This window comes from Podarcis tiliguerta (assembly GCF_965153285.1).
Source record: "Podarcis tiliguerta genome assembly, chromosome: 3".
NCBI lineage: Eukaryota > Metazoa > Chordata > Lepidosauria > Squamata > Lacertidae > Podarcis > Podarcis tiliguerta.
In genome coordinates, this window is record NC_139536.1 from 102,387,059 (window position 1) to 102,410,723 (window position 23,665).

The window sequence follows — 23,665 nt, forward strand, 5'->3', positions numbered from 1 at the left end:
CTGTACACTGGCTCCCTCGGCCAATAAAGCGAGATGAGCGTCACAACCCCAGAGTCGGACACGACTGGATCTAATGGTCAGGGGTCCCTTTACCTTTACTATTATTGCATTTTAAAACTGAGAGTAATATCCAACCTTAAACATACTCATGAAAGGCCCACGGAAATCAACAAGCCTCTTCTGAACATGGCAGTGTTAGATATTACCCTTTGTGGGTTAAAACAACAGCCCTGATGTGGAAATCCTCTAACGTAGCAGAGGGCTGTGCACCAGCCTTCTCCAATCTACTGCCCTCCTGTGTCAGGCATCAGAGTATCCAACCCCTCACGGTAGATTGCCAGGAATGGATAAGACAGGGAAAGTTATTGCCAATGCTTTTTATTCAATATTCACAGAGAGAGGCTTAGAAATGCAGCCTCTTGGAGTAATGCTGTTGCTCCGAGTGAGTCTCCACCCCTCCCTCTCTCCCATTATACATCATCACTCTGGGTGCTGAGATGTGCCCTCTGCCTCTGAGCTCTCTGCTCTCCTACTTTCAATGCCTGTCGGGTTCTGGGAGAGAGGGACACTGTATCCATCAGCTGTTCCCTCTCTGGTGCTTCTTCCTCCTCCTCTCCCATTATTTCCCAGCTTTCCCCCTCATCTGCCTCTGAGCTGTGATCTCCCTCAAACCCCTGTTGTAATTCTGAGCTGTCGTCTTCTTCTCTGGAAGGGTCAGGCTGGGGAGGCAGGCTTCACCATTCCTCCTCTGACCAGTCCCTGACATCCTGAGGTTATGGACTCCACCTGCCATCAACCCCAGCGAGCATGTAAATATATCCAGTCATTCAATTTTTGTTTATTATAATTGAACCCCACCTTTCTTCCCAGAGCTTACTGTAGGGTACTGTGTGTGCATCACCAAATGATAAAGACACTCGATGCATCTGATGATGTAAGTACAATAACATTGTGAGCCTTTGAGGTTCCACAAGACTGGCAATTTTTTAAAATATTAATTTTATTTTTGCTGTAACAGACTAACATGACAACCTTTTCGTATCAAACAGAAACTCAGTGAACCCAAGGACATAAGAAGAGCCCTGCTGGATCAGGCCCAAAGGCCCATGTAGTCCAGCATCCTGAGCTCACATTGGCCAACCAGATGCCTTTGGGAAGTCTACAAGCAGAACTTGAGAGCAACAGCTCTCCCCCATTTGTGATTCCCAGCAACTGTGATTCAGAAGCACACTGCATTCAACAGTGGAGGTAAAATGTAACTATTGTGGCAAATAGCCGTGGATAGCAGTATACTCCTTGTATTTGTCTAATCCTCTTTTAAAGCTATCCAAGCTGGTAACCATTGCTACCCTCAATCAGCCACGTCTTCCTTTGTTTTCTCAAAGGTCCTCTATTAATGGTTAAGTCCACAGAGCCCAGAATCCTTGAGTGGACCAGAAGCTTCACAAGGCCTCTTGTCAAACAGTGACAAGGTCTAAAGGGAGCAATGGAAGACCCTTGTTTCTGTGGTGGCCCCATGCCTGTGGATCTCTGTCCTGAGTAAAAACTTGTTAGTCCCATTGTTGCAGGCCAAATTACACTGTGCTCCAGATGCCTGGATGACAACAAAAGATTTTTATTTATTTATTTGTAAACCGCTTACAGGTTTATTCCAATCAAGCAGTGTTGTTAAATAAGTAAGTAAACCTACAATAAAGGTAAAGGGACCCCTGACCATTAGGTCCAGTCGTGACCGACTCTGGGGTTGTGGCGCTCATCTTGCTTTATTGGCTGAGGGAGCCGGCGTACAGCTTCCGGGTCATACAGCCAGCATGACTAAGCCGCTTCTGGTGAACCAGAGCAGCACACGGAAACGCCGTTTACCTTCCCACCGGAGCAGTCCCTATTTATCTACTTGCACTTTGAAGTGCTTTCGAACTGCTAGGTTGGCAGGAGCTGGGACCGAGCAACGGGAGCTCACCCGTCGCAGGGATTTGAACCACCGACCTTCTGATCGGAAAGCCCTAGGCTCTGTGGTTTAACCCACAGCGTCACCTGCGTACCTACAATAGTTTCATGTAATTGTTAAGTAGCTTGGGAGACAGACTAGAACCCTACAAAACAGAGCCCCAAATCTGTGGTGCTACTGTCCCTTAGTTCTATTTTCTGATAGCGACCCTACAGGTAGAAGCAGGGTCCCTCTGCAGTGCACTGCATCCAACTCCCATCTGCACCCCCAGAGTTGTTCCAAAAAGACGCCACCATCAATGGTGGTGAAAGCCATAGAGAGATCTGGGAACACCAGGCCTCTAGCTTTTACTCCACTCCTCTTTGCCTCCAGAGTAACTTTTCACAGAGCAGAGGGGGAGGGAGGAATGAATAGAAATGGCCTGCTTTGTCTGGTGGGAACATTCAGAGTCTTACTCATGAGAAGGTTGCACCTAGCTCCATGTTTGAGTGAAGGGACAGAACAATATCTCCACCTCCAGCTGAATGCGAGTTTCTTCCACAGAGTTGTTTTTCATTCCACAGAAAATAGGCACATTGAGTTTATTACTTTCATGGTGTTCCCATAGTAATAATGTGTTCTCCAACTGATAATACGTCAGTGACCCTCCCAAAAAAATTGTCTGATATGCACATTGTTGACAAAACTCACACAGAAACCAAATGTTCCATAAGAATGTGTTTGAGTAGATGACATTCTTCATAATATTGGCATCCCTGAAAGTAACACAGTTCAGAAATTCAATTACTGCAAGTACTGAAAGTCCTATGTGCTGAAGTAGCTAGGGCACAGCTAGAGCAAAATAAAACTGGTCTTTACCATGCTAAGGAAGAGAAACAGGGATGTTGCTCACTGCACTATAAATGCAGTCCAGTTTGCAGTATAATATAATAATAATGCAGCATAATTTTCAATTTCAGAAAGTTTTAATGTTTGATGTCTTACTGTGTTTTAATTTGTTGGTAGCCACCCAGAGTGGCTAGGGCAACCCAGCAAAGCACACCAATGCAAGTAGATAAATAGGTACCACTGCGGTGGGAAGGTAAACGGTGTTTCTGTGCACTCTGGTTTCCGTCACAGTGTCCTGTTGTGCCAGAAGCAGTTTAGTCATGCTGGCCACATGACCTGGAAAGCTGTCTGTGGACAAACGCCGGCTCCCTTGGCCTGAAAAGTGATATGAGTGTGACACCCTATAGTCGCCTTTGACTGAATTGTCCAGGGGTCCTTTATGTTTACCTTTTTAAAATTATTATTATTATTATTATTATTATTATTATTATTATTATTATTATTCCACCACCATTATCAAACATATATATATATTAATAAAATCAAATAACAGGTTAAACCATTTGGGCTGGTAGACAGGTTAGCCATGCCTTTCAAACATCCACTAAATGTGATACTACAGTGTACAGTGTACATCTCCACACAGAAAAAACAGCGGTGGGAGACCTATTTTAGACCAAGGGCCACATTCCTTTCTGAAGGCTACATGCCAATGGTAGGCAGTGCCAGAGAAAGAAGTGTGCAGAGCAGCAAATGCCAGGTTTGCCTTTGTGCAGTAGGCAACTTTCTACAGACACACCCATCCCACCCTAGCCTCTCTCCAGACAAGCAAGAAGCATGATTTGAGTTAAAGGCACATTGCAGCCAGGCAAAAATATTCAGGTGGCAACAGAAGGCCAGGCTGTGTGTGGCCTGGGAAGACTCCTGAAGGTGCGATACAGAAGCCACTTTTGACCCCTGTGTCTGAGGTTCATCTCCCCTGCTATAAACAAACTGTGATATGATTTATTTAAGAAACTATAAAAGACTTCAAAAACCAGATGAGAAGAGCACATTCTAATCAGTCAAATGCCAACCTAGGTGGAATGGGTGAGATCAATGGTGGCCAGTGAGACAGTTCACTAGACAACATGGACTGTCATGATGGTGAGGCAATAGACAAGGAAGGGCCTTCCTATTGTTACCACACAGTGGGAGGGGTGGAAGTGGGGACTTGGGTGAATAGTTGCCCCAGTGCAGGCATAGACTGCTGAAATCAACACATCCATCAACTTGATTCATCCGCTGTGCCCTTGCATGGCGTTGGCTGCAGCACAGACTCCTCCCAGCCCCTCAACAGGGGGATGTGGGCTCTTTCTTCCTCTATCACCAGAACATGGCAATGGGTGTTATCCTCCTAGCAAACTACCCCGCTAACTCGTGCCACAGGCAGTACACCAGAAGCTCAACACCCTGTAACGGGGAGGAGGGGAAATATTAACACGTACAAGGAAATTTAAGATAAACAGTTGTGAAAGAGCATAGTTTGTAGAATATGGAAAATATGGTTTGATGGGAGAAGGAGACATGCAATAGACAGTCTCGGAATCCCAAGATGTTTCTTCCTAACTGTAAAGCACCTTTAACTTATGCATTGCTCTCCATAGGCTTGAGGCCAAACTGTGCTATAATATTAACAGGGTACAAACTGCTCTCCCAGACCAGCATGGTAAAAACTGCTAGTGTAGTTGCAGTCTGATGTGCAAGCACAATGACTGAAGATCAAGTTAGAGATGAGGAACTTATGAACCTACAACTCCCATCATCCCAGACCATTGGCCACGCTGTGTGGGACTGATGGGATTCGCAGTCTAATAACTTCTGGAGGGCCACAGTATAGCCATTTTCAATACAAGTCCTAGCATTGCTATTAAGTATTGCATCTCTGAAAATGAACCCCTGGCTGGTGAAGCCCTGGCTGATAGGGGTGGGGAAGAGACCATTCCTCCACAAATAGTATCCGAAATTATGGGATAGCACTTTCAAGCTTATGTTAATGATGGCTTCCCAATACGACCATTATTTTACAAACATGAGTTCCTTCCGGGCAATGAAATGAAAATGCAGTCAATGTGACCAGAAGCACTTTTGAAAAGAAAAGAAAAGAAAAGAAAAGAAAAGAAAAGAAAAGAAAAGAAAAGAAAAGAAAAGAATCATAGGCAAGTCTTGTTTTAGCATCAACAAGATTAAATGTCAAAGACAGAAAAATGAGTGCTATTCCCTTTGATCTGGAATATTGCTTTATGCTATTTCTGCAGCATGCTTCAAGTTCTGCAATACGTATTTGTATGCATATATGGAGACACGCAGGGAGGATTTTTGTGTTTCTTTATCAAGAATTACATTCCTCCCCTTGTAATATATATCACCCATGTCACTATTAGCACATTTGTCGGAGAGATTGGGCAACCTTACTGTAATTATTTCTTATCCATTGTGTCCTAGGAATTTTCCCTTGTGAACTTAAGGGAAACTGCTGCTGAAAAGGTTGGAATTAATAGTGCTTCCATCATGCTTTATTATAAAAAGCTGTTTGCTTAGCTGTTGGATGGCTACATATTCCTAGAGGCTGGGTCCTAGTTTGCTAGGACAGCTAGGTCTCTGTTTGCCATTCAGTTATAATTGGTTTTATTGAGGCTCTATCATTGTATTTTATGTTATTGGTTGACTAATTGGCCATAATAAACATCACAACTTCTGTGTGGTTCCTGATTGGTGGGATTAGTCCCTCAGGAAGCCCATTCAAAAAAATAAAATTAAAAAATGAATGCATGAAATCAGGGGAACAATTACTACAAATGGGCAAGGGGAATGCCTGATTTTTAACCCCGAACATTTTTGTCCCATCTCCCCAATAATGGCCTTTTTTACAACAACAAATAAACCTTGCAAAAATTCAGTAGCAAAATTGTCAGGAACATGATACCAGTCTTTTGTAACAGTTGGAGAAGAGTTACAAGTTCACTTTTTAGTCTTAGGTAGAAAGCAAAGCCTCTTCTTGACCCCAGCAATCAAGAACACAGCATGGAATTGATAGACCTGGTTTCTTATTCTCAGCCGAAACGAAAACTGACTATCTTCTAGGGACCAGCAGTTCTGAGATCCAGCTTCACAGTCAATTGCTACCCAGCAAATTGAGCTGACTGAGATAATGAACCCCTTGCGACTCAGAGCCAATCACCCCATACTTTCCCTGGAGTCCACACTGGCACCATGCAAGATGTTTGTTTTGTTCCTACTGGAAAATTAAAATAACTGTTAATTACACAGGTGTTTGATTAGACTTAATAGCTCATTGCCCACCCAGGAAATAGTGCATTAAGTTTGACCAGAAGATGAAACAGATTACTGGGCCAGTGAAGCTTGGGTGAAAGAAGTTAAATCGAAGAACTTTAGGATTTGCTATAGCTAAAAAGAAGCATAAATATTATTACCAACATGAATACATTTTGCCACTGAAGTTTGCAAGATGAGAGCTTTTGTGCGTGGGTGAATAGAGGATTTTGAACCTGAGGAATCCTAGCACGGTTTGCATCCACACTATGCAAAGAGTCCTGTCAACTGTAGCTTATTAAGAGTGCTGTGAGGGATGAACTACAGTACCCAAGATTCTTTGGGGGAAGCCAAGTGCTTCAAATATATAGTGTGGCCCCATCATCCCTGACCACTGGTCCTGTTAGCTAGGGATAATGGGAATTGTAGTCCCAAACATCTGGACGGCCAGGGTTTGCCTATGCCTGGACTAGATGACCCATGAGATCCCAATTCTATGAAACAACTACAGTCATTATTTACTACTCATCTGAATTAATGTAGAGCAGCCTATTTTACATTTATTAGATACATGTCTTTATCGCTTTGTTTGCTCTCTGGGCAGTGAAGAATGCTTTCCTCAGCCACCACCTAAAACCGCTGGCTATTTTAAACGCAAAGATACTAGGGATCCAAAAATAAAATGCACATTGAAATTCAGTACAAGATGATGTGACAGGGTAAAACTTGCTTTCCATTTTGTCTAGGTTTATAAGCATAGGGCGATTCTGTGACAGACCAATCAGGATGAATTAAAGCACTTACAAATTGGTGCTATAGAAAAGCATCTCATTAAGAAGAAGAAAAATAACCAGAGTTCAAGTAAAATAGATTCATCTCTGCCTCATGAGCTTCAGGAAGACTATTATCCCAGCCTAATTCAAAAAGCAGCTAATTAGAAGTCGTCATTTTAGCTGCAAGGAAATATGTGAAAAATAACTAGCTATTTAGGCGACACAATCATAATCTCCTATGAATACCCCAAATACAGTATGATACACTAGAAGTAGTTTCTGTTGCCAAAGGATGGTTAAAATTGTTTGGTTCCCATTATTTAAATGATAAGTTTTACATCCTAGTTACTGGGGACAATATTTCCCAAAATCTATAAATGCTTCCACAGTCCACAAACTTTTTACAGTCGTACCTTGGTTGCCAAACGCCTTGGAACTCATACGTTTCGGCTCCCGAATGATCAAAAAACAGAAGTGAGTGTTCCAGTTTTCAAACGATTTTTAGAAGCCGAATCTCCGGCGCAGCTTCCACAGCTTCCGATTGGCTGCAGGAAGCTCCTGCAGCCAATCTGAAGCCGCACCTTGGGTTTTTGAATGGTTCCGGCAGTCAAACGGACTCTGGGAATGCATTCTGTTCAGGAACCAAGGTGCTACAGTGGTACCTCAGGTTAAGAACTTAATTCGTTCTGGAGGTCCATTCTTAACCTGAAACTGTTCTTAACCTGAGGTACCACTTTAGCTAACGGGGCCTCCCGCTGCTGCCGCACCACCACCATGCAATTTCTGTCCTCATCCTGAAGCAAAGTTCTTAACCCGAGGTACTAACCCGAGGTACTATTTCTGGGTTACCGGAGTCTGTAACCTGAAGCGTCTGTAACCCAAGGATCCAGTGTACTGTATTTGCTTGCTTCCTTGCTTCCTTGCTTGCTTACTTACTTACTTACTTACTTAGCACTTACCATAAATATCTCAAAGTAATTCCAAAGTAAAAACATTAGTCAAAACCATTCCATATACAGTGGTACCTCAGGTTAGGAACTTAATTCGTTCTGGAGGTCTGTTCTTAACCTGAAACTGTTCTTAACCTGAAGCACCACTTTAGCTAATGGGGCCTCCTGCTGCCGCTGCACGGCCACTGCACGATTTCTGTTCTCATCCTGAAGCAAAGTTCTTAACCCGAGGTAATATTTCTGGGTTAGCAGAGTCTGTAACCTGAAGCATATGTAACCTGAAGCGTATGTAACCCGAGGTACCACTGTACTGTATACAAATAACTCCATACAGGCAGACAATTTCAAATAGCATTGATTCGATTGACATCCTATGCCCTTTTAAAATGTGGCTTTTGGGGGGTGTTGTTGTACGGGGGACCCTCCGTACATCAGACCTGGTCCAACACCTGCTTTCACAATGGACAGTCCGATGCCTTTGAGAAGCCCACAAGCAGGAACTGAGCACAACAGCACTCTCTCCCATTATAATCTCCAAGCAACTGGCATTCATACTGCTCCTGATACTAACGGCAATATATTGTCATCAAGACAAACATGAATTTGTCTAGTTCCCCTTTAAAACCTTCTTAATTGGGTGCCGCATTGGCACATCTTTGGGTGGCGCATTTCACAGTTAACATGGGATTTGCTACCTATGCTGGCTCTGCTATTGTTAATGCATTCATACCCCAGGCTGTGTTAGACTGGAGAGGGAATCTTGAAGCTGTTAAGCCAAAAACTGTGATTCCCCCCCCCCCCTTTTTCTTTTTAAGTGTGATGCTCCTTGGCAACTATAATGATTAGAAACATTCAATGTGCAAATCAATGGATTCATTAGATTAGTTAATGAAATAGCTAGAACCCTGAACAGAAGCACTCCCTGTTCATCATCTTGCACTGCAATTTGAAATGAATTTGAATGTTCCTTAGTTTACTGAGGACGCGGGTGGTGCTGTGGGTTAAACCACAGAGGCTAGGACTTGCTGATCAGAAGGTTGGCGGTTTGAATACCTGCAACAGGGTGAGCTCCCGTTCCTCGGTTCCTGCTCCTGCCCACCTAGCAGTTCAAAAGCACGTCAAAGTGCAAGTAGATAAATAGGTACTGCTCCAGCTGGAAGGTAAACGGTGTTTCCGTGCGCTGCTCTGGTTCGCCAGAAGCGGCTTAGTCATGCTGGCCACATGACCCAGAAGCTGTATGCTGGCTCCCTCGGCCAGTAAAGCGAGATGAGTGCCGCAACCCCAGAGTCGGCCACGACTGGACCTAACGGTCAGGGCTCTCTTTACCTTTACCTAGTTTACTGAAAGTGCTGTTTCCAAAGGTTCAGCACAACTTTCAGGATGTCTAGCATCATACTCTAAGATGCAAGCGGATCCACCCTGAAGAAGCTTTACTTTCCCGCTGCAATTCATCTTAATCTCTTTTTGCATTGTGTCCATGAGGCACTCGTAAACATCTGCTAGGCATTAATCCTTTGCCGATTTAGATGTGCCCTTTGACTATCTCACGGAGTTTACTATGGGGAAATGTGCGGTGCTACAGCTTTCAGTATAATCCCACATACCTTTTACTTGTCACTGTTACTTTAACAACCTAAGCTGCCTGTATGGTTTTAGCCTGAGGTGCAACTCTGCTCTTTTGGCCCATGGCCTTTCATTCTAGCAATTAAGAAGGTGATTAGGGTCCTGTAACCAAGGCAACAATCCAAAATACTACGGAGCTTGAAAAGCATTGTAAACTCCAGCTATACACCACAGTGATGAAAGAACGCTTAGCACAGATAATTCTTTCAAAGAAGCTTTGTAGACAAATCATCTAAACTTATCTGCAGACACACACACATACACTGATAAATGTGTGCAGGTCCGAGGTAGAAATTCTAGCATCTCAAGGTAGGGTTGCGAGGGAACCCACTCTGAAATCCTGAACAATCGCTGCCAATCAGTAGAGACAATACTGAACTTGAAGGCCCAATAGCCCAACTCAATCTATATAAAATGCTTTCCTATGTGCATTGAAAGTATCCGAGAAATGTTCACATAGCTGGTGTGCCCCACAAGAAGACTATATGCAATTTTCCTATGAGTGTTTATGCTATTGTCAGGATGCTGTCAGCGGCTCCCGGCTGGTTGCCCAGAAAAGTATGAAGACAAGGAAAAGTTTCTTGCCGTCCTTTTTTATTTCAAACTTTACAGAGAGAGACTATAGAAGCCAGTCTCTTGGATAATGGCATTGTCCCAAGTGAATCTCCACCCCCCATCTCTCCCACTTCCTCATTCATCATCCTCATCATCTCCTCCATGGGTGCTGCTACGTGCCCTCTGTTTTTGAGCTCTTTGCTCTCCTACTTTCATGGCTCGCCAGGTTCTGGGAGATGGAGGGTCTGGAATGCTTTCTAGTGACAACATGTCAGCCAGCTGTTGCTCCGGCTCTGTCTGCTCCTCCTCTCCCATGATTTCCCAACTTTCCCCCTCATCTGCCCCTGAGCTGTGACCTTGAGAGCGGTAGATTCATAATCTGGGGAACCGGGTTCGTGTCTCCGTTCCTCCACATGCAGCTGCTGGGTGACCTTGGGCTAGTCACACTTCTCTGAAATCTCTCAGCCCCACTCACCTCACAGAGTGTTTGTTGTGGGGGAGGAAGGGGAAGGAGATTGTTAGCAGCTTTGAGACTCCTTTGGGTAGTGATAAAGCGGGATATCAAATCCAAACTCCTTCTTCTTCTTCTCCTCCCGCAACCCCCTGTTGTAAATCTATACTGTCTTCCTCTTTCTCCTCCCTGGAAGGGTCAGAATGGGGAGGCAGTCCCCACCATTCCTCATCTATCTAGTCCCTGACAGCTATGTAGAGATGAAAATTCCCTCAGTGCTGGAAAGTTTAGATCAGGACACCTTTAACCGGACCAAGTAAAACACGTCATACTTCTTGCTTCCATGATTCTTCAAGTCATGGGCAATTGAACTTCCACATTCAGCACTCAAAATGTGAGGGGGCGGGTTGGTGTTTGCAAGAATGATATTTGTAAAACGTGGTTGTGCAAACCAGATTCCCGGGGGGGTCTCAATGAATGTGGTAGGAGTCCTCAACACCTCAGCAGAAGGATCTTGAGCTGAATAACTCAACTAGACTAATAAAAGTCATCATGTTATTCATTACTGTTGGGCTAGTAAATCAATGGCACAAGTTGAGGGGAGCTTGTGACACCCCCAACTATGAATAATAGAGATGAAGCATAGCCATTGAACACTTCATTTCTTTAATAAAACAATGCCATATAATTTTAAACAACAAATTCATGTATAGAAATATGGAAATATGAGCTCACTACTTCACAGAAGATGCAATTTCATGACTATGATTATTCTTCCTCCACCTGTCTGCTATATAAATAAATGGCTATATAAAAACATAATACTAGATTGCCAACCTATTCTCTTTCTCTCTCTCTCTCTCTGTGTACACATACTGTGAAAAGAAGCATATATTCTTCTGTCTGGGCAGTTTACCCAAGGCATTTCACTTGCTGAAGCAGAGTTCAACACTTCAAAAAGCATTGCTGCATCGGGATGGGGTGGGTGGGAATTAGTTCAGTTCACACTTTAACTGAAATATGCCTAATTTGAACTTCCCAAACTAGTGAATTCCCACTCCTCCAAATGTTGTGATGCAGTTCTCCAACCCAACAATGTTTACCAACCAAAAGGAAAAAGAAAGAAGCATATACAGTGGTACCTCGGGTTAAGAACTTAATTCGTTCTGGAGGTCCGTTCTTAACCTGAAACTGTTCTTAACCTGAAGCACAATTTTAGCTAATGGGGCCTCCCACTGCCACAGCGCCGCCACTGCAATATTTCTGTTCTCATCCTGAAGCAAATTTCTTAACCTGAGGTACTATTTCTGGGTTAGCGGAGTCTGTAACCTTGAAGCGTCTGTAACCTGAAGCGTCTGTAGCCCGAGGTACCACTGTATAAGGATATGTGCAACAATTACAAATAGCAGCAAGACTAGCATACTCAAATGTGTTGTATTAGGGAGAAATTGCTTGCAAAACCTGCTACATTGAGGGAAATGCACAGCAAATGCAAACACATTTTCATGCAGACTTTTTTTAATAGAAAAAAAGTCTGTAACTTGAGGCAGAAATGAGACTAAATGAAGACTGGAAAAATGAGAAATGGAGAAAAAATAAAATGGGTAGATTCAGCCATCCTTATTGCTGCTCCTTCCATATATCAATTGCCACCTTCAATTACTTCTCCACCCTACTCAGGGGTCCATCTAAATCAGGTCACTTTATTTATTTGTATTGTTTTATTTATGATTTTCATTTTTATACATTTCAGTAACTTTATAATCATTTTAACATTTCAAAACTTGACTTCTTTCCCCCTCTTTCTGCGGTTCCTTAAATTTATTTTTTAAATATTTTCTGCATATCCAAATTAACTTAATTTGCTCGTTTATTCGTCTACTTTAAATATATATATACTCTTATAAAATCAGGTCACTTCACTCCACCTCACAGCCAGTCTTATGTCTGAAGTGCCATCCCTTCTCTTGATAGGGGATGCAATGTTTGCTAGAATGCTTAGCTTTGAAATCATTAAAGTATATTGTTTTCCTTAAATCAAGCTGCCGCTCTCCTATCTCCCGAATATAGAATCATAGAATCATAGAGTTGGAAGAGACCACAAGGGCCATCGAGTCCAACCCCCTGCCAAGCAGGAAACACCATCAGAGCACTCCTGACATATAGTTGTCAAGTCTCTGCATAAAGACCTCCAAAGAAGGAGACTCCACCACACTCCTTGGCAGCAAATTCCACTGTCGAACAGCTCTTACCGTCAGGAAGTTCTTCCTAATGTTTAGGTGGAATCTTCTTTCTTGTAGTTTGGATCCATTGCTCTGTGTCCGCTTCTCTGGAGCAGCAGAAAACAACCTTTCTCCCTCCTCTTCAGTACATAGCATCTCCACTCTCCCAGATGTTGCTGGTATTTCGAAACGGACTGTACGTGATTAATGGATGCTGGCGATGGGTTATCAAAAAAAGACAATGTTCTTTCTGAGCAGTGGATATGTTTTTATACTTTGCTCTCATCTGCTGGCAGCTATATAAGGCAATCAGTCCTGGCAGGTCAGACACTGTGCTGACTGTCTCTAGCACTGATGTCTCACAGAGTATTGCTGTACTGCCAGCTTATGGCCTTCAAAATGATATGGAAATGTGATGGGTCTTCAAATAGGAGCATGGTTTGCATAGACATTCAGTATGGGTAGTAATGCCTTTCTGCATCCAGTCTCTCGTAGGAGAAAGTGAACATTCAGCATATGGTTTTCTGCTCCCAATCTTTCCCATGTGTATTTTCCCCCTCAAAGTAACCCAAAAGCTCAGCCAGGTTTGGCATCAGCACCCAGCACCCAGGGCATCTATCAGATCCTGTACACTCCAACAGGGACCATCAATATCTTTTTTTCTTTTAAAAAAATAATAATTTTTTTTGGTTTTTCAGATTAAAGTTTTACAATCACATATCCAACCTACATCATAAAAACAAGATTCCGAAGAATCTCCTGGACTTCCTTTCGTGGGTCCTATTGTTAGTCATTTCCTCCTGCATCTTTTATAATAATCCAAATCTTTTACATCTCCATTATATCCAAAATTCACCATTAAACTACAAGTGTTCCAATCCCACTAACATTTTTAACTGTTTACAATGATTTTTAGGAAAAAATATAAATTTTTCCCATTCCTTATTAAATTTTTGGTCTTCCCGATTTCTGGTACTTCCAGTCATTTTTGCCATTTCGGCATAATCCATCTACTTAATCTGCCATTCTTCTCTGGTAGGGACTTTATCTTCTTTCCATCTCTGGGCCAATAACATCCGCAGGTCGCGTACATAAATAATCCTTTCTGCTCCATTGGGATTTCGGCACCTAGAATTCCTAAAAGAAAGGCTTCGGCCCATCAATATCTTACCTGGGTCCCTGCCAACATCTTCCAGAGCAGGAAGTGGTGACACCGGTTCAGCTCCAACACCACTGGAGTAACATGAACTCTATGTATTTTGCATGTATTTTCAGGGTTTTACAGCTATTCTCCATGTTTGTTTTCAAAGTGCAATATGAAGGCAGTTCAGAAACAGCTCTTACTTCTCCAGGGCATCTCTACACCTAGACACATGGTTTAATCATTATCCCTCTCCCCCAAGAGCTTGAATTCTGTGACGGAAAGTTAGGGTGGCTGAGAATGTTCAACATTCTCATCCAAGCTACATTTCCCAGAGTCTGGGAGAATTAATCCAGTACGGACCCAATATGAGTCTTCAGTGTAGACATAATCTAAGAAATGCTATATTTTGAGGATCCATCTTATTTCTGTGATGGTAAGTTTCTTTAAACTGCTTTTAATATTGTGTTTTAATGGTTGTAACATGTCCTGGAACATTAGTTTGGTAGTGATGGTGATAATTGTCAGTTTGCAGTTCTTAGTGCAGAAAGTATTGATCTGATGTGTATCTTTCCTATTCTACTTAATTCAAGAGGGTTCTGGAAGCTTCTCTGTGCGAAAGAAACAAGCGGAAGTTTCATGATGTTTGGGTTATTCCTTCAGAGAAGCTTAGTACAGCGGGTTTAAACTGGTTCTCTGATCTCTTTTGTCAAGGTCAAGCTGACTATAAAAGTAAGATCAGAAGGAGTCTGGGTTTCATTTTCCCTTTCTATCTCTTTTCCTTCTGGTTTGGTGTTCTGTACAGTGGTACCTCGGGTTACATACGCTTCAGGTTACATAAGCTTCAGGTTACAGACTCCACTAACCCAGAAATAGTGCTTCAGGTTAAGAACTTTGCTTCAAGATGAGAACAGAAATCATGCTCCGGCGGCGCGGCGGCAGCAGGAGGCCCCATTAGCTAAAGTGGTGCTTCAGGTTAAGAACAGTTTCAGGTTAAGAACAGACCTCCGGAACGAATTAAGTACTTAACCCGAGGTACCACTGTACATAGTATGCTTAGTAGTTTAGTCTTATTATAAGTTATTGTAAGTTTAAGTGAACTCTGCTGCAACTGGATTTCTTATGGACAGTGTCAATCCTGAATGTACTGTATCTGTGACCGTTATGCTCATTTGTTTTCAGTATCAGTAAAGCTCTGCTGGGTGAAATACAATTGCCTCTGGTCTATTTTTGGGGACTCCTGCGACATGTTTAAGTTGTTACTCTGCAAACTATACATTAGAATCTACTCTGAATCAATACTGAGTAGAATTCCAAGTCAGGCCTGTGGCCATTTAGCACAGGCTAAGCACTCCACTTCTGACAGGGACCAGCTGCAAGCAGGACATCACTGCTATATCCTTTGTGGTTAATCTCAGAATCCATAAAATGAAGATTCAGGTGTAGTCTCTAAAGAGAGATGTGATTTTACCAGTTCATTTTCATGTTATGAGCATTTTGTTTTGTGTGGAACAGCCCAGCAGAGAAATTCTAGGTCAGCGAGAAAGCAGTATTTAAAATGGTCTCTGTGGCATCAGCTTGCTCTTCTCGTGTGATTGCATGCTGTGTGCACAGAAACAGCTCTCCATGTGAAAATGATTCGTCACCCTGCTGGCTTCGATCTCAGGAATAAATGTGTGAACTGGTCTTCCGTCATCGCCCACCAGAACATCCTGCCACAGTTAATTCCCAAACCATATGTATTCACTGAATGGTTGTGAAAAAGAACTTTGTTTTGGATTCAGAAAACAAACATTTTTTTCTAGGCTGCAACTTCTCACATTATAAAGGACCCCTGGACGTTTAAGTCCAGTCAAAGGTGACTATGGGGTGCGGCGCTCATCTTGCTTTTCAAGCCAAGGAAGCAGGTGTTTGTCCACAGACAGCTTTCCGGGTCATGTGGGCAGCATGACTAAACCACTTCTGGTGCAATGGAACACCATGATGGAAACACTGTTTATCTTCCCACTGCAGAGGTACCTATTTATCTACTTGCACTGGCATGCTTTGGAACTGCTAGGCTGGCAGGAACTGGGAGAGAGCAACAGGAGCTCACTCCATCACGTGGATTCGAACCGCCAACCTTCTGATCAACAAGCCCAAGAGGCTCAGTGTTTTAGACTACAGCGCCACCTGCTCCCTTTCTCAGATTATATACAAAGCAAGGATGTATGAAATTTGGTAAAGTTTACCCCACATTTCATGGTAGACTGCATCCACATGGTGTTTTGCTCAGAATTCAGCAGTGTCTATCCTACTGGCATTTTGTACTGCGAACTGCAGTTTATAGAGGCCTGTTGATCACTATCTACATTTCCTTCGGAATGACCTTCGCTGAAGTACAGTGGTACCTCGGGTTAAGTACTTAAATCGTTCCGGAGGTCCGTTCTTAACCTGAAACTGTTCTTAACCTGAAGCACCACTTTAGCTAATGGGGCCTCCTGCTGCTGCCATGCCACCGGAGCACAATTTCTGTTCTCATCCGGAAGCAGAGTTCTTAACCCGAGGTACTATTTCTGGGTTAACAGAGTCTGTAACCTGAAGGGTATGTAACTTGAAGTGTATGTAACCCGAGGTACCCCTGTAATCTGCAAAAGGATCAACAAGAAATGCATTTCTCTCTGCAACCGTAGAGGACTAGCTCTATGGCACGCTAGACCTCTAGCCTCTTATTGTGACATCACAGAACAGCTCAACTGCCTTGGTTAATGCCTACCAACTGCCGTGCAAGTGAAGGTCTTGAACCGGTTACTACTAAGATTATTTCTGCCCACAGTGCAGAGGTATGGTCATGGAAACGGCAGCAAAAAAATTGAGCTGCAAAAATCTAGGCTCATCTCCCATTAGAGCGAGGTCACCTTTGAATGGCTCTGTACAACTTAGTAGCTCTTTCTTTACAATGGAAGCACAACAGTAACTGTGGATAAACTTAGCAAGTGCTGGTATATGTTCTGAGGCACACCTTTTGGGTTGCAAACTAAAACCAGGTGGAGATTTCAAATATCTTCCCAGTAAGAAATGTAGCCAAACTGTTAGTACCCCTATTCGTGTATCCATTAGTTGTATACGTGGCAGTATGTGTGGCTCCGCCTCCCCACCCTATGGCCTTTATGTTTTGAGACCTCTGGGTATAGGGCGGTATATAAATTCAATAAATAATAATAATCCTCAAGGGGGGTTGTATGCACACTGCACTCAGCTGAAGGCAGTGGAGCCATTCCTATAGCTGCACCTGATATTTGGCAATTTCCTTTGCCACTCCGTACCCCCTTGCCATCCTCCATACTGTTCAGGAGAAACTCCTGATCCTCTGATCCTCCTTTGAGAAGCTTTTCAGAGTCTGCAAGGGGCTACAGTGGAGGGAAGAAGGTGGGAAACCTTCGTTGCATGAGCAGTCCCTCCCCCCCCCCCCAACTTTAGTTTTCTGAAGGGGTAAGTCCACAAGCAAGCAAATGGTTGTCCATTCTCACTATACTAAAGCCAACTGCATTACGGCGCACAAAATTCAGTGCATCATCATCATCATCATCATTACAGTGGTACCTCTGGTTACGTACTTAATTCGTTCCGGAGGTCCGTTCTTAACCTGAAACTGTTCTTAACCTGAAGCAGCACTTTAGCTAATGGGGCCTCCTGCTGCTGCCGCACCGCCGCAGCACGATTTCTGTTCTCATCTTGAAGCAAAGTTATTAACCTGAGGTACTATTTCTGGGTTAGCAGAGTCTGTTGTGACCGACTCTGGGGTTGCGGCACTCATCTCGCTTTATTGGCTGAGGGAGCCAGCGTACAGCTTCCGGATCATGTGGCCAGCATGACTAAGCCACTTCTGGCGAACCAGAGCAGCGTACGGAAACGCCGTTTACCTTCGCCCCGGAGCGGTACCTATTTATCTACTTGCACTTTGATGTGCTTTCGAACTGCTAGGTTGGCAGGAGCTGGGACTGAGCAACGGGAGCTCACCCCATCGTGGGGATTCAAACCGCCGACCTTCTGATCGGCAAGTCCTAGGCTCTGTGGTTTAACCCACAGCGCCACCCGCATCCCTGTAACCCTGTAACTGTATTAATATACCACCCTATACCCGGAGGTCTCAGGGCAGTTCACAGAAAAGATTGCAATATCTAAAATCAAAATAACAACAATAACCCAATAACACCCCCCCCCCCCCAAAAAAAGAACCACATTTTAAAAGGGTATAGGATGTCAATCAGGTCAACCAAAGGCCTGGTTAAAACAGAGCCTTTTTGCCTGGCACCTAAAGGTATATAATGAAGGCACCAGGCGAATTTCCCTGGGGAGAGCATCCCACAGATGGGGAGCCACTGCAGAGAAGGCTCCGTTCTCGTGTTGCCATCCTCTGGACCTCTCAAGGAGGAGGCACACAAAGAAGGGCCTCAGAAGATGATCTCAGGGTCCGGGTAGGTTCATATGGAGAGAGAAGGTCCTTGAGGTACTGTGATCCTGAGCCGTTTAAGGCTTTATAGGTCAAAACCAGCACTTTGAACATTGCACTCATTAAGTCAACTGGCATGTATGCATATTTCATTTGGCTGCAAGGAGAAGGAGGCCATGGTCCCACAATTTGTGGGTTGCCCCTTTAAAAAAAATAATAATAATACAGGAGTGTAGCTCTCATGATTGCAGAAGTATCAGAGAGAACATGTGTAGGTGTTGCACGGTAATGCTTCTCAGACGCTTCCATCAGTAGGAGGGTTTTGGTTGCTAAGCATTCATTTGTTATCTAGTCTGTCCAACCACTAAAACTACGTTCTGACAGGGAACCAATAGTAGGTCTGAAAAGCCAGGAATCCCCAGAGTTGGCCCAACAATGCCTTCTTTTTTCCATTTGGCCCTCACCATGACTGACCAAATTCCGCCAGGCTCTGCCTCAATGTGCCAGGTACCATTTTTAAAATGTGTTTGTTTGCTTACTCTGGTTTTATCCCTTCCTTTGAGGAGTTCAGGATGCACTGGGTAGGGTTCTCTTCCATCCTTTTGTCCTTACAACATTCCTGTGAGGTAAATTAGGTCATTCCAGTGAGATTCATGATTTGAGTGGGGATTTTCAACCTCGGCCCTCTAACCACACTGGGATCCTCCTGGGTGTAACCCTGAATCGCCAGGTTTCACTGCTTGGTCCATTTGGGTCCTGTCCAGAGATTCAAAAGCTGACAACCCCAGAGTGGGGATGGAATTTGAGGTAGAGATAATGCTTTCCTCCTCCTGGTGATAAAAACCAGCCCAATTAAATAACCCCTTGTGCAAATATGAAAATACAGTGGTGCCCCGCAAGATGAATGCCTCGCAAGACGGAAAACCCGCTAGACGAAAGGGTTTTCCGTTTTGGAGGTGCTTCACAAAACGAATTTCTAATGGGCTTGCTTCGCAAGACGAAAATGTCTTGCGAGTTCCTGCGGGGCTTTTTTCCTTTGCCCCCCCCCTTTTTCCCAAGCCGCTAAGCCGCTTAACAGCTGATCCGCTAAGCCGCTTATCAGCTGATCCGCTAAGCCTGCTAAGCCGCTAATAGCGCTAAGCCGCTAATGGGCTTGCTTCGCAAGACGAAAAAAACCGCAAGACGAAGAGACTCGCGGAACGGATTATTTTCGTCTTGCGAGGCACCACTGTATGTGGCCTTAAATATTATAACAGATAACATACATCTATGTATACATATCGACATTTTAAAATATGCACCTGCCTGTGGCATTTGCCCTGCTAGGTGTGTAACATCATACTGGGTCATAAGGAAAGGGTTAACTAAGGGTAAAATGATTAACCAACAGGAACCCAAGGGGAGGAGTTAGAGTTGTTAAGAAGTCAGTTTGGAGTTGGAGAAGGGAGAGAGAGGATAAGACGGTAGTTTGGGCTAGTTTGATGTGAGAGAGTGAGAGAATCTGTTAAGAGGAGTCAGATAGACAGTTGGGATAATCAGTTAGAAGGTATTAGGAAGGTATAGGCCGGTAAAGAAACTAAGGTTAAGAAACCGACAAGAAAAATTATCTGAAACCATAAACTTGTTAATGCTTATAAAATAAACTTGTTTATTTGGTTTAATGTTAACAACTGTCTGGACTCCGTGTGTACCCGAGAGAAACGGGTTGGTGGCGATCATAGTTGTGGCACAGGGATCAATAGTCCGTCAAACGTCCGGGGACCCTGTGTGACCGCCACACTGCCATTTGAACCCCTTTGAAGGAGATTAAAAATCTGTTATTGCATTGACAGAAGAATAGATAGATGCTGAACTGGATTTTCATGAGAATGAGGAAGAGAAGGAAGAACGACCGCATGCAGATCCCTAGGAGGCAACCCTTGCTGTTAGCGGTAGGTAGGTACCACTGTTTTCAGAAAGAAAGTAATATGGGCCTAGCCATAGCTCCAGGCAAACCTTTCCTCTTCATGCACAAATAGCAATAGATGATTGCAAGCATCCTTTAACATTGTGAAATATAGTGACTGGGCAGCTGGGGTTGGTAAGCTAAGGCTGTGATGTATACCTGGCTTCCTTCCTGAAGCTTTGCTGCCACTTAGCGAGAGAGGTGAAAATGTTCCTCACATCCCTACTTGAAAAGGGCTGTGTTGGCTGGCCAGGCTCCCCCCTGAGCAAGCAAACAGGGGGCTCAGCATGACCCCACTTTGCTCTGTTGGGGATGGGGTCACTCTGGCAGCCTCAGTGGTGAGGGATGCACTGGCGCCCCCCTGCCTGACACACGTCCCCCCCCCACCAGTGTGTGAGCCTGCCCCGGGTGCCAGCAACCAACGCTAGGCCACTGTCTGGATCCAATGTATACAGTTGACCTTTCCCCCCTAATACTTCCAAACAAAGCAAAACCCCTTTCTCACAGGCACATTAGCGTCCGCTGTGTATCTCCTATGTTTTCATGTACAAATCTAAAGGTCTGCTGTTCCTCATGGATAAGCCCCACCTCCATTATCTGATATGCAGTCAGAAAGCAGTATTTATGCATTCACCTATCAATTTTTTCAATATGCATACAGAAAGGCAGAATTCACATATGAGCAAAGAGAAGGAAAATGAAGAGCAGAGGGCAGCTCCCTCGGAACCGGTCCTTCCTTTCTTTAGTAGGTAGAACCATAAACCTTATCGATTCTTGTGTGTAATTGGAGTTCGGCATGCCAATAGGGTTGGGGGGATGTTTGATAATGCGCAATCTATTACTATTATTTATGGAATTTATATACTGCCCTATACCCAGAGGTCTCAGGGCGGTTCACGGAACAAAATCAAAATATAAAACCACAATATACCATATTTTTCCGTTTATAAGAATGTATAAGGTGCCCCCTATCTTGGGGGCAACAACCAATTGCCAGTCCACCCTCAGCACTATCCATGTATAAGACGCCCCCTAATTTTTGACATTATTTCTTAGGGGGGGAAACCTAGTCTTATACATGGAAAAATACAGTATATAATCAAAATAAAAACAACAACCCAATAACACCCCCAGCCTAGTCAACCATCATATTCTGGCAGGCCCAGGGAAAAAATCAGCTGTAAGCCAAAGTGAATCAAAGTCAAAATGAGAATACCCCTAAACATTTTTTAAAGGAAAAAAAGCACTGGTTGTAACCTACCTTCGGACCTTAGGGTGAAGGGCAGGTTAGTAGCAGTAGTAGTAACTCACAAAACACAAAATTAAATAGTTACAGAGAGTAAAATAGCTAGTTTGAGTAACCAGCTGTACATAATGAACTGTATACTGGCTTCACCACCCTGCCTGAACCAACATCTTATATTTTCTTGTTTCTCCAGTACGAGACAAGGAATGTTAATGTTGCCATTTAGGGAGTAGAGTTGGTAGAGCTCTGGTAAGCCTAAATGCAATGGAGAAAGCTCAGATGCAAATAGCAGAGGTTTGGACTACATAATTGCGAGATCCTGAAAACGGAGGAGACCATTTGGGGAAGCTGGGATTTGGAAAAATCCCGAGCCAAGCTAATGGGGTTAGCAGCTTCACCCATCCCTATTGAAAAGTGGGATATGATATGGATCTAAGCCATGGATTTTATTATGTGTATCTAAGACACAGATATTCATGCTGCTTTGCATTTCATAGTCTTGTTCCATAAGCATCTGCAAATATTCATTTAAATAAGCAAATGACAATTTTCTAATTCTGCGTCATGTTCATTGCAGGTCTTCTCCAAGAATCACAGTCAGCTGTGGAGTTGAGGAAAGTGAAAATGGGGAAACTAACACCAAGGGTTGTAATTCCTTTAATGGTGAGATTAACAGAAGCAGCGAGACGTTAATTTGGTCTGTTCTAAGAATAAGCTGGGGCTAGACTACGTTACTGCTTCTGCATTCTAGATTAATTGCAGTTTCCGGGTAACCTTCAAAGGTAGCCCCACGTAGAGCGCTTTGCAGTAGTCCAAGCGGGAGATAGCGAGAGCATGCTCTACTCTGGAGAGACAGTCTGCAGGCAGGTAGGGTCTCAGCCAGCATACCAGATGGAGCTGGTAGACAGCTGCCCTGGACACAGAACTGACCTGTGCCTCCATGGACAGCTGTGAGTCCAAAATGACTCCCAGGTTGCTCACCTGGTCCTTCAAGGGCACAGTTACCCCATTCAGGACCAAGGAGTCCTCCACATTTGCCCAAGTCTGGCTTGATGAGGTCGATTATCCATGTCATCTGGCACTTTTTCTCCCAGAATAACCAACCAGTTGCCCTGGGAGACTCACAAGCCAAGTATAATGGAGAGAGCCGTCACCTCTGATCATTTTAGTTGAGGGGCAGAATTTATCATGGTAAACTTATGCATTCATATGCTCCACCTGAAATTATCACAACTGCTTATAAAGACCATGGAAGTGTTTCCCGTTAACCCTATATGTGAACGTGTGCTTGGCCTTTTTCCAGGAGCCCTCAAAGAAATGGAGAAAGTTTTCTTACTCTCCTCAGTGGATTAGTATATTGGACGTGGCTCAGAAAATCTTCGATGAAGAAGATAGAGTGAAGAAGAAACAAAAGCAGAATAAAAGGGGAGGGGAGGAAATGCTAGCAGGTGGGAATTTGGAGGAGGGAAAAGCAGAAATTAAAAGGGAACAATTGTCTGACTTTTGTGCTCCAGAGGGCATCCAACCACATACTGGATGGGATCTCCAACCCTCACGGGAGCAAGTGCCAACTCCAGGGCCGTCATATCTAAAGGCAGAGAAAGAGATTTTAACAGCGAATGAAATAGAGGATATCATCCAGGAAATTGTGGCTGTCAGGGCTAAGGAGAGGCTCTCTGAAGAAAGCATGCCTCCTGAAGGAAGAGAGAAGCTCTTCTATCAAGATGCCTCTTCTATCAATGCGCAGAAGCCACGCTACCATAGGGACCGGAGGATGCCACACTAAGGTGGGGGTTCATTGCTCAACCACCGCTCAGAAAAAAAAATGTACGCCACTGCCATCACAGTGCTATTAAATGTTGTTGTTTAGTCGTTCAGTCGTGTCCGACTCTTCGTGACCCCATGGACTAGAGCACGAATGGCTATTAAATAACCATTCCCATTTATATCACAACAGTAGGGTGTTGTTGTCTTTTGCTGCTGCTGTTGCTTTTCAGCTGACATGGGGGAAGTGGGCTAAATGCTTGAAGATGCAGAATGGTGTTTAAAAAAAAGTGCTCATTTTGCAACTTAAAACCTCACCTTTCATGCTGTCTTCAGAAGAAGGCCACATGCATTCTCTCAACACAAAAGGCACATGCACACAGAGGCTTCCATGTACCCTGGAACCCTGTGCAATCAGGGTTGTGGGTCATGTGGAAATTCTTGTGTGTATGGAAAGTGCATCATCATCATCAAC

At 43.8% G+C, this 23,665-nt stretch overlaps 1 protein-coding gene across 6 annotated transcripts; it reads left to right on the plus strand.

Annotated features, from left to right (window-relative positions):
• The first annotated feature begins 16,489 nt into the window (after positions 1 to 16,489).
• Positions 16,490 to 23,278, plus strand: LOC310673374 (uncharacterized protein). Of its 6 annotated transcripts, none has more exons than XM_083431831.1 (5): positions 16,490 to 16,625; positions 20,068 to 20,166; positions 20,842 to 20,925; positions 22,004 to 22,089; positions 22,730 to 23,278. In XM_083431831.1, exons 3-5 carry the CDS (start codon positions 20,859 to 20,861, stop codon positions 23,210 to 23,212), a joined length of 636 nt encoding a protein of 211 aa, XP_083287957.1. In that variant the 5' UTR covers positions 16,490 to 16,625; positions 20,068 to 20,166; positions 20,842 to 20,858; the 3' UTR covers positions 23,213 to 23,278. The 6 variants fall into 6 exon arrangements, with proteins under 6 accessions (XP_083287957.1, XP_083287953.1, XP_083287955.1 ...); XM_083431827.1 differs by having other exon boundaries at positions 16,491 to 16,625; positions 20,068 to 20,170; XM_083431829.1 differs by lacking the exon at positions 16,490 to 16,625 and adding an exon at positions 16,640 to 16,853 and having other exon boundaries at positions 20,068 to 20,170.
• The last annotated feature ends 387 nt before the right edge of the window (positions 23,279 to 23,665 follow it).